The following is a 17,229-nucleotide window of genomic DNA, read 5'->3' as shown; positions in this document are numbered from 1 at the left end:
GCAGGGACAGTCAGGCACACAGATAAGACTCTCAGGGATTTGTTATATGTGCTAAAAACTGAATTAAAGAAAGAAAGAAACTAACAAACAAAAAAGCTGGGTCAGGGTGAAAGTGTTTCCGCACAGTGCTAGTGGACAATGCAAGGAGCATTGACATGATTGCCTTGGTAACCAAGGTGCAGATTGAATGAGGGCAATGTGAAAAGACTTAAATGATTCTTATTAATGTCATAATGTTGCCAAATCTGATTGTCCACATGGTGCACTAATTGCCCAGGGTAATGCAGAAGACCTAAAACAACATGTTATCCAATGTTAGGACTATATTAAGAATTTAGGAAGAGATCTGCTGGATCAAGTGGTCTACTTAATCCAGCACCTGCTTTCACACAGTCACCTACCAGTTATCTGGAGGATCAGTAAACAGGACATAGAGGCCAAGGTCTTCCCCTGATGTTTCCCTCTATCCCTGGGGAACAGAGGTGTCCTGCCTCTGAATACTGAGGTTTTAGTCACCATGACTAGTAGCCATTGGAGTACCTATCCCCCATCAATCTAGTCCCCTTTTAGAGATATCTAAAATACCACTCCCTCCCCCCCCCACCCTCAAAAGCCTAATTTTTGCTTCAGAATTTTATGTAGAGCTAATTCTAGCTTTCTGGACTAACTAGAGCAAAGAGACGCAGAATTATACAAAGGAGGTGTTCCTACTAGAGGAGAGAGCTAGACTGGCATATTTCTCCCTACACAAAGTTTCACAGACCTAACATGTAAATGTCCCACAGTGCAATCTTAAACAGATTGCTAGCAGAGTTTATTGCAGAAAGCTACAAGTACTCAAGATTCTACAGTCAAGTGTGTTTTGAATCTGAATCTGAATAGCAATATTATACCTATAGTTTAAGAGTTCAGTTCTGTATAATGATGACTCAGCTGCAGATGTTGAGTAACACCATTGCATTTTATTATTTAAAGAAGAGGAAAATTTGGCACACAGATGCAAGTTACCAAAAAAAAGTCTTCTAGACATAATAAGTTCCAGCCTTTTCCCTTTGATGTGTTATTATACTAAAAAGAATCACCCATACTAGAAATGTTAGTTTACTTCAGTTGGGATAAGGTTTACTTGAGGTTACAGTAAATTAGAGTTCATCATTACCTTAGATCTCCAGATTGGGTCTTCTCTCAATTGGCCCCTGCTTTGTGGACAAGATGGAATCTTTAAGTGAAAACTTAAACCATCATGGCTTGTGCCCATCCATAGAGCTGACCAAAATGAAAGAGAGTGTTCTGCTCTTTGTTCTGAGTTTAAAATCCTCTTTATCTCCCCACCCCCATTACCTTCCTGTCTCATAAAAAGCTTTATATCACTTTAGTCTTCCTGGTTTATGGCTCTAGGTATGACTGTTAGTTGTGAAAGGGACCCTGGGCTGGCTTTGTTCTCTTTGCTGGAGTTCATCTGCATTTCTGTAGCACTGGCTTGCTCTTGTGAAGGTGTGTGGCTTGTGTCTCCACTTGCATTTCCTCTATGTACCTGTTTCAAGCTGCAAAGGAGTACTCTTTCTCTCTGGCCTTGAGATGAATGCAGACCCAATTTAATGTTATAGCGATATGAATTCTGGGGTGAAAAGTATTTCCATTGCCACTGAATATCACTTGGTTGATTAGAAGGTGACTAAATTAATATTCTGAAAATAAAACTGTTTCAAAAATATTCAGAAAATGCTAAAAACTAGCAAAAACATCCTGCCTGCTGAAAAGTGGTGCGTGCCCAGTTCATAAGATACTGTTTATTTCGGGAGAACAAGTAAACAAGGTATTATTTTATCATTATTTATTTTGATTATTTTTTCATATATAAATTATCTGCTGAAGCTGCATTGGTGATATAATATGTAATATTTATTTAGGAGCAGGAAAGCAGACACATTTCCCAGGAAGGGATGTTGAGTCAGCCCAACCAGAGCTTATAAGCAAATCACCAAACTTGCAACTTGTATGTAGTGGCTGGTATTCTCTAACTGTAATACTGTTTTGAGGTTTAGCCTTTCAGGTTCCCAGAAAGAGCAACGGCAATCACTGGAGAGTCAGTGTGGTGTTGTTTTAGCGTTATGAATAGGACCATGGAGACCTAGAATCATAGAATTGGAAGGGGCCTCCAGGGTCATCTAGGCCAACCTCCTGCACAATGCAGGAAATTCACAAATACTGCCCCCCCCCCCAATTCACAGGATCCTCATTGCTGTCAGATGCCCATCCAGACTCTGTTTAAAAACCTTCAAAGAAGGAGAACCCACCACCTCCCAAGGAAGCCTTTTTCACTGAGGAACTGCTCTGTCAGGAAGTTCTTCCTAATGTTGAGCTGGAAACTCTTTTGATTTAATTTCAACCCATTGGTTCTGGTCCTACCTTCTGGGGCCACAGAAAACAATTCTGCATCATCCTCTATATGACAGCCCTACAAGTACTTGAAGATGGGGATCATATCACCTCTTAGCCACCTCCTCTCCGGGCTAAACATGCCCAGCTCCTTCAACCTTTCTTTGTAGGACTTGGTCACCAGACCTCTTACCATCTTGGTTGCCCTCCTCTGAACCCATTCCAGCTTGTCTATATCCTTCTTGAAATGTGGTGCCCAAAACTGAACACAAAACTCCAGGTGAGGTCTTATCATAGCAGAGTAAAGTGATACCATCACTTCACATGATCTGAACACTATACTCCTGCTAATACAGCCCAATATTGCATTTGCCTTTTAAGCCACAGCATCACACTGTTGACTCTTGTTCAGTGTATGGTCCACTAAGACCCCTAGATCCTTTTTGCACATACTACTGCCCAGACAAGTCTCCCCTATCCTATATCCATGCATTGGATTTTTCCTACCTAAATGCAGAACTTTACATTTATCCCTGTTAAAATTCATTTTATTGGTTTCAGCCCAGTTTTCCATCCTGTACAGATCATCCTGTATCCTGTTTCTGTCTTCTGCTGTATTTGCAACCCCTCCCAATTTAGTATCATCTGCAAACTTAATAAACATACCCTTGATTCCTTCATCCAAATCATTTAAGCTTGCCTTCAATAGTTAAGGGGAGGTAGCAAATGTCCCACAGCACTGACAGTCCCACTGGACAAATATAGATATTGGAAAAAAACCAATGTGCATCTTGGATTTTATGGTTAAAATGTGTAGAATTGATTTTATTGTATATTGTTTTTTAGTATTCTATGTGGTTTTTAACTGTTGTTAGCCACCCTGAGCCCGTTAGGGGAGGGCGGGATATAACTCTGGTAAAATAAATGGATTTATAAAGATGTTGAACAAAACAGGCCCCTGGACAGATCCTTGAGAGACTCCACGTGTCACTCCTCTCCAAGAGGATGAGGAACCATTCACAAGCACTCTTTGGGTGCGATCTGTCAACCAGTTACAGATCCACCTAACGGTAACAGGATCCAGACCATATTTTACCAACTTGTCCAAGATAGTGTTTGGAACCTTATCAAAAGCCTTACTGAAATCAAGATAAACTATGTCTACAGAATTCTCAAAAATAATAGCCAGAGGCTCAGAAATTACATCTGCAAGCTCTTTTAGTAGTCTTGGATGCAGTTCATCTGGCCCTGAGGACTTGGTTTCATTTAAAGAAACTAGGTGTTTACATACTACCCCTATGCTGATCCTAGGTTGGAACTCCATACCCTGATTATATGTTCTGTTTTTGCCATGTTGAGCACTGTTTCCCTCAGAAGAGAAGACTGAGGAAAAGTAGGAATTGAGCAATTCTGCCCTCTCTTAATCATCTGTTACAATTTCACTTTCCTGCCCTCACAATGGGCCTACCATGTCCTTGCTCTTTTTCCTACTCTGAACCCTTTTTTGTTGTTTTTACCATTTTTGGCTAGGCTAAGCTCATACTGAGCTTTAGCTTTCGTAACTCTTTCTCTACAAGAAATGGTGATTTGATCATATTCATCCTTGGTTATAAGGCCATCCTTCCATTTCCTAAATGAGTCTTTTTTATTTCTTATGTCTTTAGAGAGCTGTTTATGGAGCCACCTTGGCTTCTTTAGGCTTCTTTCATTTTTTCATCTCATAGGAATCATCTGTGATTGTGCTTTCAATATTTTGCTTTTAAGAAACTCCTACCCTTCCTGAACCCCCTTCTCCTTAAGTATTTGCGACCATGAGATCTTACCCAGCATAGTTCTAAGTTTGTCAACGTTTGCCTTTCCGAAGTCCAACCTATATGTCTGACTACATACAGCTTTTCCCTTCCATAAGACTGTAAATTCCAAAATCACATGATCACTACTGCCCAGGGTGCCGACTATTTCCACCTCATCAACCAATTTTTCTTTGTTGGTAAGAAGTCCAAAATAGCAGATCCCCTTGTTTCCTTATATAAAAGGAAGTTGTCAGCAAGAAAAGTCAGGAATTTATTTGACCTTTCGTTTTTAGCAGAATTGGACTTCCAACAGATGTCCAGGTAATTGAAATCTCCCATGATCACTGTGTCCCTTCTCTTGGAGAATTTTGCAATCTGTTGTAGGAGTATCTCATCCAAGTCCTCTGCCTGGCTTGGTGGTCTATAGCAGACCCCCATCATAATATCACTGTTATTTCTTACTGCTTTTATTTTTACCCAGAGACTCTCAACTGAGCTGCCATGCTCAGATTCACATATCTCCTCAAAAGTATATATCACCTTCACATATAATGCTGTGCCTCCACCATTTCTTATTTGTCTATCCCTTTGAAATAAGTTGTACCCCTGGATCCTAATATTCCAATTGTGAGTGTCATCCCACCATATTTCAATAAGGCCTATTATGTCATAGTCTCCTTCCTGTATTAGGACTTCCAGTTCCTCCTGTTTGTTTCCCATACTCTGGGCATTAGTGTAGAGACATCAAAATCTATGTTTTATGCATCCTGAGGGTTTTGTTTCCATACATACATGCAAGGTAATGTTACCTAGTGTATGCGCCACTCTGAAAAGCTTTAGTGTTCTTTTCTCCAGTTATTGACATCCTACGAGGCTTTGAATTGTCTCACTCCCCCATGCCATTTAGTTTAAAGCTGTCCTTATTAGGTTAGCAAGGCTGTTACCAAATACCTTGTTTCCTACGGTCGTAAGGTGCAAACCATCTCCCGATAGAAGACCACCATCTCGAAAGCGTGAGCCATGATCTAGAAATCCAAATCTTTCCTGACAACACCATCAACACAGCCAATCATTTATTTGAAGTATTCTTCTTTCTCATCCTAAGCCACGACCTTCGACAGGGAGAACTGATGAAAACACAACCTGTGCTCCCAGCTCCTTCATCTCTGACTTCGAGCCACATAGTCTCTTTTAATACGTTCAGGGCTGTGATGGGCAGTATCATTTCTTCCCATGTGGATCAGTAAGAAAGGATAATAATCCATGGGCTTGATAAATCTTCCTATCCTTTCTGTCACATTCTAGATTTGTGCATCCAGTAGATAGCAGACCTCTCAGGCTGACAAGTCTGGTCGGCACACTTTGAGTTCTACCTCTCTGAGCAAGGAGTCACCAATTACCACCACCCTCCTCTTCCTATATTGGGGAGCAGAAGTTCCAAGCTCCTTTTCCACAGGATCCTGAGAAACTTTCTTCAAGCTTCATGGAGGCTGAGGAAGTAGCCCTTGTTCCAATGGTACAGACTCAGTATCTGTGGGAAGATCCTGGAACCAATTGCTGAGCAGCAGAGGCTCAGAACATCTCCTGATTTTCCTGCTCCTTTGGGTTACATTTTTCCAAGAACCCTCCTCGTGTGTTGGGTTTTTTCCCAATTGCTGAGACACCACTTCCTTTTCCTCCTGTTGTCCTTTCAAAAGCGCTTCATGGGTTCTATAAAAAAAATCATCACCTTCCTTTATACACTGTAGTGTGGACAATTGTGCTTCCAGTCCCCGTATCTTCTCCAGCCGGGATACTAATTTACACTTGCTGCAAGTGTAATTGCTGCTAGTCAGGTAGAAATACAAACATCCTACAGACATTACACACCACTGCCTTGGCTCCCTCACCAGCCATGCTGCTGCAATCCATTTCAAAATTCATTCTCTTTATCTTGACTTCCCTGTAAATTCCACTTGTCAGCAGTTCTGTCCCAGCTCCAAGCACCTTCCTCTAATGCAGCTGAGCCACTTCTAATGCAGCTGAGCCACTTCAGCCGCCTAGGTTTGCATTCCCATGCAGCTTACTGGGTGATCTTAGATGAGTCATTTTATTGCAGCCTAATCTTCCTTGTGCCCTCCCCTGGATGTCTCAGGGTAGCTCTGATCTCATTAGACGCTAAGCATGGTCAGCCTAGTTAGTTTGTAAGACTTCCACAAAGACCACAAAAGAAGTTTGCATAGGCAAACCACTGGAATAGCAAACTATTTATCTCTTGCCTTGAAAATCCTGTGAGGAGTCTCTGTAAGTCAGCTGCAATCTACCTTGCAGAACTATTGTGTATAGTGTTTTGAATCTCTTGGACGATGTGTTCAGGGTGGTATGACTGTCAACTTGGCTAAATGTTTGGTTGCTCAAATTAAATAGTTTTTCTTTGCAAGGGGCAACCAATTAGTTCTGACAGCAATTAAGGTGTTCAAAGCTAAAACGCTAGCCCAAATTCTCTATGGTATCCCTATATGGATCTCAGCATTTACCAGGAAAGTGGAGGGCATTCAAGCCTCATTCTTTAGACAAATTCTTGGTATGCCAAAATGTGTGTCCTACTTTGCTCTCTGCTCTGAAGTGGGTCAGTCTTTGGTGGAGACAAAAGCCTGGATTGCAGTGTTTAAATTCTGGCTTAAAATTCACTTTAGAACAGATCCTAACAGTCTTCTTGGTTGTATGAAAAGAGACCCATATATTTCATCCTGGTCAGCAGTGCTTATGTCCAAACGTAACCAGTTGGGGATAGAGGTTGATGATCTTTTTTTACTTCTGATGAGTCATATTTCTTCAGATGTATTAAATTGATACTGTGGGAGTTGGAGGAAACGAAACTACGTCCAACAGACCCTTATATTTGCTCCCCAGCTTCCTTAGGTCTTTATGCTTTCTGTGGCAAAATGCCCCATTATCTATCAGACTTAACCATTCCAAGTCATCGCAGGGCATTTATGCTGGCTAGACTAAATGCGTTTCCCTCCAAAGTTTTACAAGGGAGATATCATCGAGTCCCTTTAGGCATAGACTCTGTTTCTGTGGAGCGAATATTCTCGACTCAATTCAGAATAGATTGCTTGATTCTTCCTTTTATCATAATCTCTGTAAAGATTTATTTTGCAAGCTTTCTTTCTCCCCAGATTTGTCTATTCTGCCACCCTGTTATTATTTATTGAACGATACTAAGGGGGAGGTTAGCGAGGCTGTGGCAAAATTTTTGGCTGACATCCTTAAATTGAAATCTGACCATGTATGAATGCATCTGTAAGCTTGGTTTCATTTTGATTTTATTTCCAATGTTTAAATTTTTACATTCTGTGTATTTTTATTTGCAACTGTTATGCCATTAAAGGTTTGGTATGGTATGGAATCCCTTGGAGGAAGGGAGAAAGAACAAAAACAAGCAAAATAACTTACAGGGAAGAAATTGACATACATTTCTCAGATCCCTAATGAATGTAGTGTAACTGTTTAAACAGATTAGTGAGTTAACCATTGCTTAAAACAAACTTGTTTCAGTCAGCTGCTAGTTCTGTAATAAATTTTTTACTGTACTAACTGCCTGGTAAAAATGTGAGAAATGGGCAAACATCCAATTAGCCAAATTTTTTTCCGAAGAAGCTTTTTGCTTCTGACTGATATTAAAATACGCAGGGAATTAAAACATACTTTTTCATCTACACAGCTGGTGGTAGCTACAGCTGTTTCTTTCCTATATTTTTCACAGTTGTTGATTCTTTTCTGTTGTCCTTCTTCCTTCCAACACTGTTTTACTATTACTTACTGGGGCCATAGCCAGCGGGGGGGGCACAGGGGTGGTGCCCTCTATAGAATATTCAGCGTCCCCACCCAATCTTCCCTTTTGCTGAAGGGAAGATTGGGTGGAGGTGTTGCAGATTCTATAGGGGGCACCACCCCTGTGCCACCCCTGCTGCTATAGCCCTGTAACTTACCTGAAATCAAATAAGTTTTTCTTTTGATCTTCCTCAATTCCTATGCCATCATGTTATACATAGTCTGTTTTTGTATACTCTTTGTCATTATGCTATACAGTAAAAACACCCCAAACCAACCGGTTCAACATGGTGCATATTTTCAATTCTGTGTATCTTAAATTTATATTTAAAAATACAACAAAAATAAACAACCATTTTGCAAACAGCAAAGTCACAACACTAGGACCCATTTTATCAAAGATGGATTTGCCTTCTTTCAAAAATTTAAAGTATTAGAATGCTTTTTTCAATGATATGTATGGCCAACTTGGCATACAACATTTAAAATATTTATAGATTATAAATTTTAAAACTATTTTAAACAAGTATTAATGAGTAACTAGTAGTTCTTTATCTTACTAGAATGTGATCCTCCCAATGTGAAGCAATTTTGTTAGTTATCCTTGGCAGTTCTATTCAAGTCTCATTTTATTCAGTTAGACGATTTTAGAATTGCAACTTTTTTGATTTCAGATGGACATATTTAAAATCAGGCATAATTCTATTAAAAATAATGAGATTTACAAGTGCTTTATGTCAGCTTGCATCCTGTGTTTCTAATTATACTAAAAGTTACTGAGTAGACCTGGCATGTCTTGAAATGAAACCACAATGTAAGCAAAATCAGACAAATATTCTTACTTTGATGTTGTCACCTTCAGTGGATAGTTTTGACATGGGAGAAACCACCAATACAGGTAAAAGAATGGTGTATAGTACAGAATACCCAGTATTACGAAGGTAGAACTGATTGAGAAAGGAGGTGCATCCCATGACAATGGATTTATTTTCATTTTGATATGTTTGACAGGGAAGTGAAATTATTTGGTGTGCATTATGGTTCATTTGCTAAAAAAAGAAGAGGAGGAGCCTTTAGATTATAAAGAATATATGTTAGAGCTTTCTTTCAAGCATCTGCTTAGCCTTTTATTTAAGTGCCACCATTTATCAAGTTCCGTTTACAGTTTAAAGACTTTAATGTAAAGCTTATCAATGGGATGCTTTGATACTTAATCCCTCTAAAGCTGCTCTTTGGAATGTCTTTATAATGATAAGGTCTGCAAAAGTGGCAGATTCTCTGTCTCATCTTACTCAAGGACTTACATAAAAGAGAAGAATAACTTGTAGGGACTATTTTATATCTTTCACATGGATGCTTCCCCCTCTCAGCCTAACACCCTCTGAGTGTAACGCAAGACAAAGCCTTTAGTGTTTGAAAAAAATTAACCTAAGAAAACAATCACATCACTAGTCCTAACCATATTTTAAAAGGAGTAAATCCCACAAATTTCAATGAGGCTTAGAACTAAGTATGGGCTTTGCATTAGCAGCCTTATGAATATTTTCATTTGCTAAAAATAAAAATATGTTAATTCTGGCAAAATCAATTTGCTTGGTCTACATACCTTGACCAAGGAAACTGATTTTGCAAAAGCAAAATACCCAGACACTACAAATTAAAAATCATAACATGTAATGTTGGCCTCAGTGAGTATTAAGTAGGAATGTGCATTTGGCTCTACCCAAACTGAAAATATATGTGGAAAACACTTTATCATGTATATTTTTCTATTGAAATAAAATATTTTTTAAAAGTCTTTTTTTTTTTAAAAAAAATACTTTATCGGTATTTTGGGGGGTACGTTTAAGCATCCCAAATGTATCGGTCCTGTGCCTGGGTCAAGGGGTGGGTGGGAATGGAGATCCAACTCCTATTTCTTGATAGGGCACTGTTAACAACTGTCAAGAGTTTGGGTGTGACATTGGACACCTTGTTATCTATGGAGGCCCAAGTCACAAATGTTGCCAGATCTGCATTTTTCATCTCTGCCAGATCAGGCAACTGGCTTCCTACCTCCCTCCCCCGCCCCAATCTAGCCCAGGGCCAGCGCTAAGGGTTCTGCCGCCAGAGACAGACCCCTGCGCCATGCCACCCATCCTTCCACCTCCCTCTTTTTTTGTGACATCATCATGAGGCTGCTTTCCCCCCCTCCATTACACTCTTTGGAGGCTTCCTTGGAAGCCTCCAAAGAGTGTAGTTTTTTTAAAGGTCCCTGGATCTGGCCCTCTTGGGGAACCCAGCAACCAACCCCGCTCTGCCTCCCCGCGGCACAGAGAGGTGAAGCAGGGCCGGATCTGGCCCAGTATGCATGCCGGGCTTCACTCGGGGAACCCGGCGAGCAAATGCCTGACCCTTCTTCACCTCCCCATGATGCAGGGAGGTGAAGTGGGGCTGGAATAGGCCCTGTTTGCATGCTGGGCTCCTCTCAGGGAGCCCGGCATGCAAATGCCAGGTCGTTCTGCCTCCCTGCGGCCTGGGGAAGCTGAGCAGTCCCGCTGGCATGTGGGGATGGGTGCCTAGAGGTGCCCCATAGGCCATGCGGTGCCCTAGGCAGCCGCCTACATGGCTTACTCCCATGCACCGGCCCTGATCTAGCCGCAGTGACCCATACAATGGCCACCTCCAGGCTGGACTACTGCAACTCACTCTGTGCAGGGCTACCCTTGAGATTGGTCCAGAATGCAGCAGGTTGTTTTCTGACAGGTACACCATTAAGAACACATATACTTCCGGTGCTTTGCCAGCTGCACTTGCTTCAAGTTGAATACCAGGTCAGGTTCAAGGTTTTGTTTTTGACCCTTAAAGCCCTATGCATTTTGGAACCAACATACATTCAGGGCTGTCTATCCCAGTATGTCCCCAGAAAAGCACTGCACTTGTTGGACTGCTGGTGATCCCTGACCCTAAAGATATTTGCATAGCCTCAACCAGAGTCAGAACCTTCTTGGCTCTGGTGCTGGCATGGTGGAACGCTCTCCCTGTTGAGATCTGGGCCCTGTAGGACTTAATGCAGTTCCATAGGGCCTGTAAAATGAAGATGTTTCACCAGGCCTATTGTTGAGGCAGCAAAGATCAATCTACTTACTTGGCCTCCCCTTTCCCTGCATTGCCTTGCATTGTTCTGCACTGTTTTGCATTGCTTGTTGTGTGCAATTTATATTGTCTTCCCCATCTGCACTAATTGCCATCCACCTGCACACATGTGGTGTGTCTATATGGGAGCAGAAGGAGTTGAAATGATTATAAGATGCCATCAATTGCTCAAAAGTGCTGTTGTGTGTTCCTTTCATTTGCCTTTGGTCAAATTCCAAACTTTCCTGAACTATAAATGTTTCCTCACAGTGCTTACCTCTAGCAATGTTGTGCCATTTTTCACCCTACAGGATGCATCTCCTCCCCTCACCCAATGCCTGCTGGGAAATGTAATACATCATGAGGGGAAAAGACTGCTTGGGATTTTTTGTGCCACTGTAAAAAGAAAATGGTGCAACTTCAACAGCAGAGAGATTTTCTAAAGAAAGCTTTTTGTGTGCTATTTACTTCATTTTAAAAAGTGTGCTGAAAAGCATGCTTGGTATAAATTCAAGCATTACAACTTGCTGGATGCTCACCCTGGCAAGAAAGATTCCCATCCCCTCCTTTGCTTGAAGTTTGAAAAAAAAAATGGAGAGCAGAGTCTGCCTGGTTGTGTGTGAGAGCCAGAGAGCCAGGGGCAGTCCAATCCAGACATAAGTGACGGCTGGCCACGGCGTAGCTGCCGCACTGCTAGTAGACTTCCTGTGGACTTCGGCATGCTGGAGCGTGGGGAGGGGTAAGGCGTACCTTGTCATGAGGGAGACAGTCACCATGGCAACGCCGCTGGCGTAGGCACGTGAGGCGGTGGCAGCCGGAGCGGAGGGCCACACCACTCTCCCCCTCATTGGCCAGTCCTGGCGCATGCATCGCAGCTCATGACAGTCAGGGATGGGGAGAAGTGGCCTCAGAGAGGCTGATAGCCATCCCCAACCCGCCCCCAAACAGAGAATGGAGCCAGTGATGGGCAGACCATCACAGTCAAAGGAGAGACGTCCCACCAACATGGAGAGGGAACAGGAGTGAGGCTGGGCATGTGTGCATGAGAAGCCTGGCTTGGTGGCGAGGCAGGGGTGGGGGCGAGACAGGGCCACACGGGACCATGGAGAAGCCGTCAATCCCCTCACACCCTCCCACTGTCAAAGACTCTGCCAATGGCAGGCAGACAAGCAGGAAGTACCAAGTGTTGTCATAGACAGCGGCTGGAATGTGTGTCTGGGAATACCCAGCCCATCAGCAGACACCCCCCACCCAGAGACCCCCTGTGTTGCCCTGACGCCCCCTGCCATGTGCACAGAACACCTCCCCCGGGGCCGCAGAACTCAGAGTGCGTGTGCATCAGCTGCAGAACTCTGAGTCCACTTCATCCACCCCCCCTTAGTGCCCTGCGCACAACAGCCCTGTGGGGTCAGGTAGGCTGTCAGCCCGGGCAGGCTAAGGGGCAGCACTCCCCTCCCCTTTCCAGCCATGCAGGGGGCATCATGGCGGCTCATAGACCATCCCCCCCCAAAACCAAGTCTGCCCACCCTCCCAGGCATTCCCTCGAAGAGGCCACTGATGGGGGGGGGTGCCCAGAGAACGTGCAGCAGATGCCAAGCAGGAGAGACAGCAGAGGGCACAGCTCATACTTTATTTTTCCAGAACAGAGTGCAACAGTCTCCCTGGCATGCACTGGGCAGTCTCACCGTGGGTGAGGCTCCATTCCAAGTGGCGGGCAGAAACAGCTGAGGGAGTGGGGGGGGCGGTGGAGCGACACATGCAGAAGCCTCTTTGTTGGACTCCCACCTGCAAAACGGAGATAGAGATCAAGAGCACCTGCAGGGGTGGCGGCTGGAAGAGCAGGCTGCGTTTCTGCCAGGCGCTCTCTTAAAGGGACAGTCTCTGAACCACCTCCCCGCAACAGGGCAGCTGCCACACACACACACACTGTGCCCTGCCAGGGGTTGGGAACGTGGCAGAGAGCAGACCAAGTGAAGGGAGCAGGCAGCAGCATAGGGGATCGGGGTCAGCAAGTGCTCCCTGCTGGAGCCCACTGCCTGGTTCAAGTGCCAGAGATGCACACATGCCAAGCGGTCGAGAGCTAGGGGAGGGGGAGGCTGGGGGGGAACAGTGGAACTTACCCAGCCATGGGCAACAGTCTTCGCATGCAGAACCTCTGGGAGCTCGGAACCTGTGGAGACCTGGACACAAGAGCAGTTAGCCCCAGGGGAGAGACCTCTCTCTCCCCCTCACAAGTCAAAGATACTGTCAAAGCAACTGCGCGGTGCAAACCCCATCACCAACGTGCCTGCCTGTCCCTCACTCTAAGTCTGTATGGCTGGGAGCTCGTAGGCAGAACTTCCCACCATGCACTTCTCTCCCTAACAACTGAGTTGTGAGAGGACAGAGCGGAAGTATTTCTAGGAGGGGGAAGACTGCGATTGGGTGCCAGGGAGGGGGCTCGTCAGCCTGAGACGCAAGGGGATTGGCAAGGCAATCACGCTGCTTCCTAAGGGGTTTGCGAGCTTCCGCAGCAGTGGAGGCGACCTTTGATTTTGGTTTCAATGAGTGCCTACGGGACACGCCGCTATTTTTGCCGGTGTAAAGTTGTGCCTCTCGGGGGGGGGGTGTCAAACTCCTCAGGAAGCTGCCAAACTGCTCAGGAAGCTGTTTAAGCCTAGCCACGCCCCCAACTCCACCCCCTCCTCTGTCTGAACACCATGCCCCGCCTCATTCCGCCCACGCTCGGGCACAGCCCTCAGGCGCCGCTGCCCTTGGGCGAAGCTGCGCTCGGGCGGCCCCTCACCCACGTAAATCCCCCTCGCTGTGGCGGCGCCGGTTGTACATCGGGGCAAACCCTTCCTGCGCCCATGTAGTGGCTTGTCTGCTCCCAAAAGATTTTCCACCCCCCCCCTCTGGATTGTGCTGCAAGTGAGCTAGAGATGAGAAAGGGTGTTCTTCTCCCTTCCTAATGGCATAAATGAATGAAATAGAGGAGCAAGCTGGGAATGTAGAAAGACCAGGAGGAAAAATCTGGACTATTCAAGAGTCAAAGCAAAATTTGGAGTGGGTCAAAGCCACTGCAGGCAGGAAGTATAGAAAGGGCTGATGTCTCCAGCTTGCACAGAATCCTTTCTATACATTCCTGAACCTCAAAATGACCAAGGTCCAGGAGGGTATAGAATGGGTCCTGTGCAAGCTAGAGACATCAAGGTTGCAAGGGACCTCCCCCAGATGCTCCTCTATGTTTCCTGCAAGTTGATTGAGTAGAGATGACTTGTCTGGGAATATCTCCACTCAAAAGTTGGCACAAACCTCCACAGACAGCTTGGAAGTTGTTGTGGAAAGTTTGTGCCTGGTGACCTGCCACAAACTTGACTTCACAAAGAATGAACTGCCAAAATGTGTCACAAGCTTTAGTTCATGAACCAGTTCATGCCCATCCCTACTAAAGCATTTCTTGTTGGCATAAGCTTTATTGGGTTAGAGCCCTAATCATCACCAAATGCAGGGCTTTTTTTTCTGCAGGAGCCCACAGGAGCAGAGCGCTGCCTGGCCCCACCATGCAGCAGCCATGTGCTCCCAGGCCAGGCAGTGTGGCCTAATATGCAAATGAGCTCCTGTTGGGCTTTTTCTACAAAAAAAGCACTGACTAAATGTGTGAGTGTAGACAGTCCAATCCGACATTTCTCTGAAAAACTCTAATGTATACAACATAAAGCAGTCATTCAGAACACACACAACTGTTTTTAGCTCTGCAAAGCTAATTTAATGCCTGAAGTGAGTTGTCTTGAAAAGTAAAATATCCCGGTTACCCCCACAGTGGAACCCTAGTACAGAACGTATTCTGAAAATTGTTGTTTGTGGAGAGAATTACAGAACCAATATGGACATGTTGTTTTCTCCTCCTATTGAAATTCTATTTGAATAACCCTTTGAATACAGAGCACCATTTTCTATGCAATGAAGGAAACAATGCTGTACTCCTGATACCACACATTTTTGCTCAAGTGCATAAAATCAGGGCTCATTTTGTAGCAGGAGCTCCTTTGCATATTAGGCCACACACCCCTGATGTAGCTAATCCGCCAAGAGTTTACAGGGCTCTTATTACAGGGCCTACTGTAAGCTCTTGGAGGACTGGCTGCATCAAGGGTGTGTGGCCTAATACATAAAGGAGCTCCTGCTACAAAATGAGCCCTGCATAAAATCATAAAGTTGCCCTCCGTTCTTGACAGGACAATGAATGAAATGGCTTATCAAGTGGTTACATACAAGCCATGTGAAGTTCCAATTCAGCAAATAGCTGTCTGTATTATATCTTTAAATGGATTTTTAAAGGATTAGATAAGGTGGGTAGAGGGTGTCATATCCCTGTAACAAACAACTGGTGGTGTCTGTTGCCATCATACCTTGCTTCTGAGTTTCCTGGTCACTGTTGAAAAAGAGTACTAGAACAGAAGAACATAAGAGAAGCCATGTTGGATCAGGTCAATAGCCCATCCAGTCCAACACTCTGTGTCACACAGTGGCCAATATATGTCTGTCTGTCTGTCTGTCTGTCGGTCTGTCTGTCTGTCTACCTACCTACATACATACATATACACATGTATACACACACACACACATATATATACAGTGGCAAATAGCCACTGATGGACTTCTGCTCCATATTTCTATACAATCCCCTCTTAAAGCTGGCTTTGCTTATAGCTGCCACCATCTCCTGTGACAGTGAATTCCACATGTTAATCACCCTTTGGGTGAAGAAGTACTTCCTTTTATCCGTTTTAACCTGACTGCTCAGCAATTTCATTGAATGCCAATGAGTTCTTGTATTGTAAGAAAGGGAGAAAAGTACTTCTTTCTCTACTTTCTCCATCCCATGCATTATCTTGTAAACCTCTATCATGTCACCCCACAGTCAACGTTTCTCCAGGCTAAAGAGCCCCAAGCATTTCAACCTTTCTTCATAGGGAAAGTGTTTCAACCCTTTAATCATTCTAGTTGCCCTTTTCTGCACTTTTTCCAATGCTATAATATCCTTTTTGAGGTGCGGTGACCAGAAGTGTACACAGTATTCCAAATGAGACCGCACCATCTATTTATACAGGGGCATTATGATACTGGCTGATTTGTTTTCAATTTCCTTCCTAATAATTTCCAGCATGGTGTTGGCCTTTTTTATTGCAATCACACACTGTCTTGACATTTTCAGTGAGTTATCTACCACGACCCCAAGATCTCTCTCTTGGTCAGTCTCTGCCAGTTCACAACCCATCAACTTATATTTGTAGTTGGGATTCTTGGCCCCAATGTGCATTACTTTGCACTTGGCCACATTGAACCTCATCTGCCACGTTGATGCCCACTCATCCAGCCTCAACAGATCCCTTTGGAGTGCCTCACAATCCTCTCTGGTTCTCACCACCCTTAACAATTTAGTGTCATCCGCAAATTTGGCCACTTCACTGCTTACTCTCAACTCCAAATCATTTATGAACAAGTTAAAGAGCATGGGACCCAGTACTGAGCCCTGCGGCACCCCACTGCTTACCTTCCTCCACTGTGAAGACTGCCCATTTATACTCACTCTCTGCTTCCTATTAATTAGCCAGTTTTTGATCCACAAGAGGACCTGTCCTTTTACTCCACGACTCTCTAGCCTAATAGCGGTATTTATTTGCCATATAGTAGCAAATATAATCTACCAAATAATTGTTTATGTTTTAAATGGTTTTAAATGTTAAAGTTAAATAATTTTTTCAAATTACTTCTTTTTTTATACACAGTGCTCTGTGTCCTGCGGGAAGGGTTTAAAGTATCGTGATGTGTTCTGTGTTAACAACTTCCAAACTCAACTAGGGGACCATGCATGCAGACATTTAAAGAAGCCACGAACTCACAAAGCTTGCAGAACTACCAGGTGTCCTGTATGGAAAGTCAGCAAGTGGAAGGAGGTATTTCAAGCTTGTTTTACTAAGTATAATGGACAGAACATATCACTTATTAAATTGAACAGTCAGAGTTCCTAAAATCTGGTACACATCACTGCAAATTTGAACAAGAGCCACTCTTGACAGCACACCTGATGGAGGGGGGTGGGGACGGAGTGGATTTTCCTTTTGGCTTAATATGGTATTTCTTC

At 43.9% G+C, this 17,229-nt stretch overlaps 1 protein-coding gene across 2 annotated transcripts in view; it reads left to right on the top strand.

Annotated features, from left to right (window-relative positions):
- The window catches only part of ADAMTS20 (ADAM metallopeptidase with thrombospondin type 1 motif 20), a 149,097-nt gene that overhangs the window by 101,168 nt on the left and 30,700 nt on the right, over nucleotides 1-17,229 (top strand). For both annotated transcript variants that reach the window (XM_060244939.1, XM_060244938.1), the window contains one exon: nucleotides 16,874-17,041. In XM_060244939.1, the coding sequence (XP_060100922.1) occupies nucleotides 16,874-17,041 (168 nt within the window). The remainder of the gene's footprint in view (nucleotides 1-16,873; nucleotides 17,042-17,229) is intronic.

The sequence above is a fragment of the Heteronotia binoei genome, chromosome 8 (assembly GCF_032191835.1).
Source record: "Heteronotia binoei isolate CCM8104 ecotype False Entrance Well chromosome 8, APGP_CSIRO_Hbin_v1, whole genome shotgun sequence".
Classification (NCBI taxonomy): domain Eukaryota; kingdom Metazoa; phylum Chordata; class Lepidosauria; order Squamata; family Gekkonidae; genus Heteronotia; species Heteronotia binoei.
This window is presented reverse-complemented; position numbering and strand designations above follow the sequence as displayed.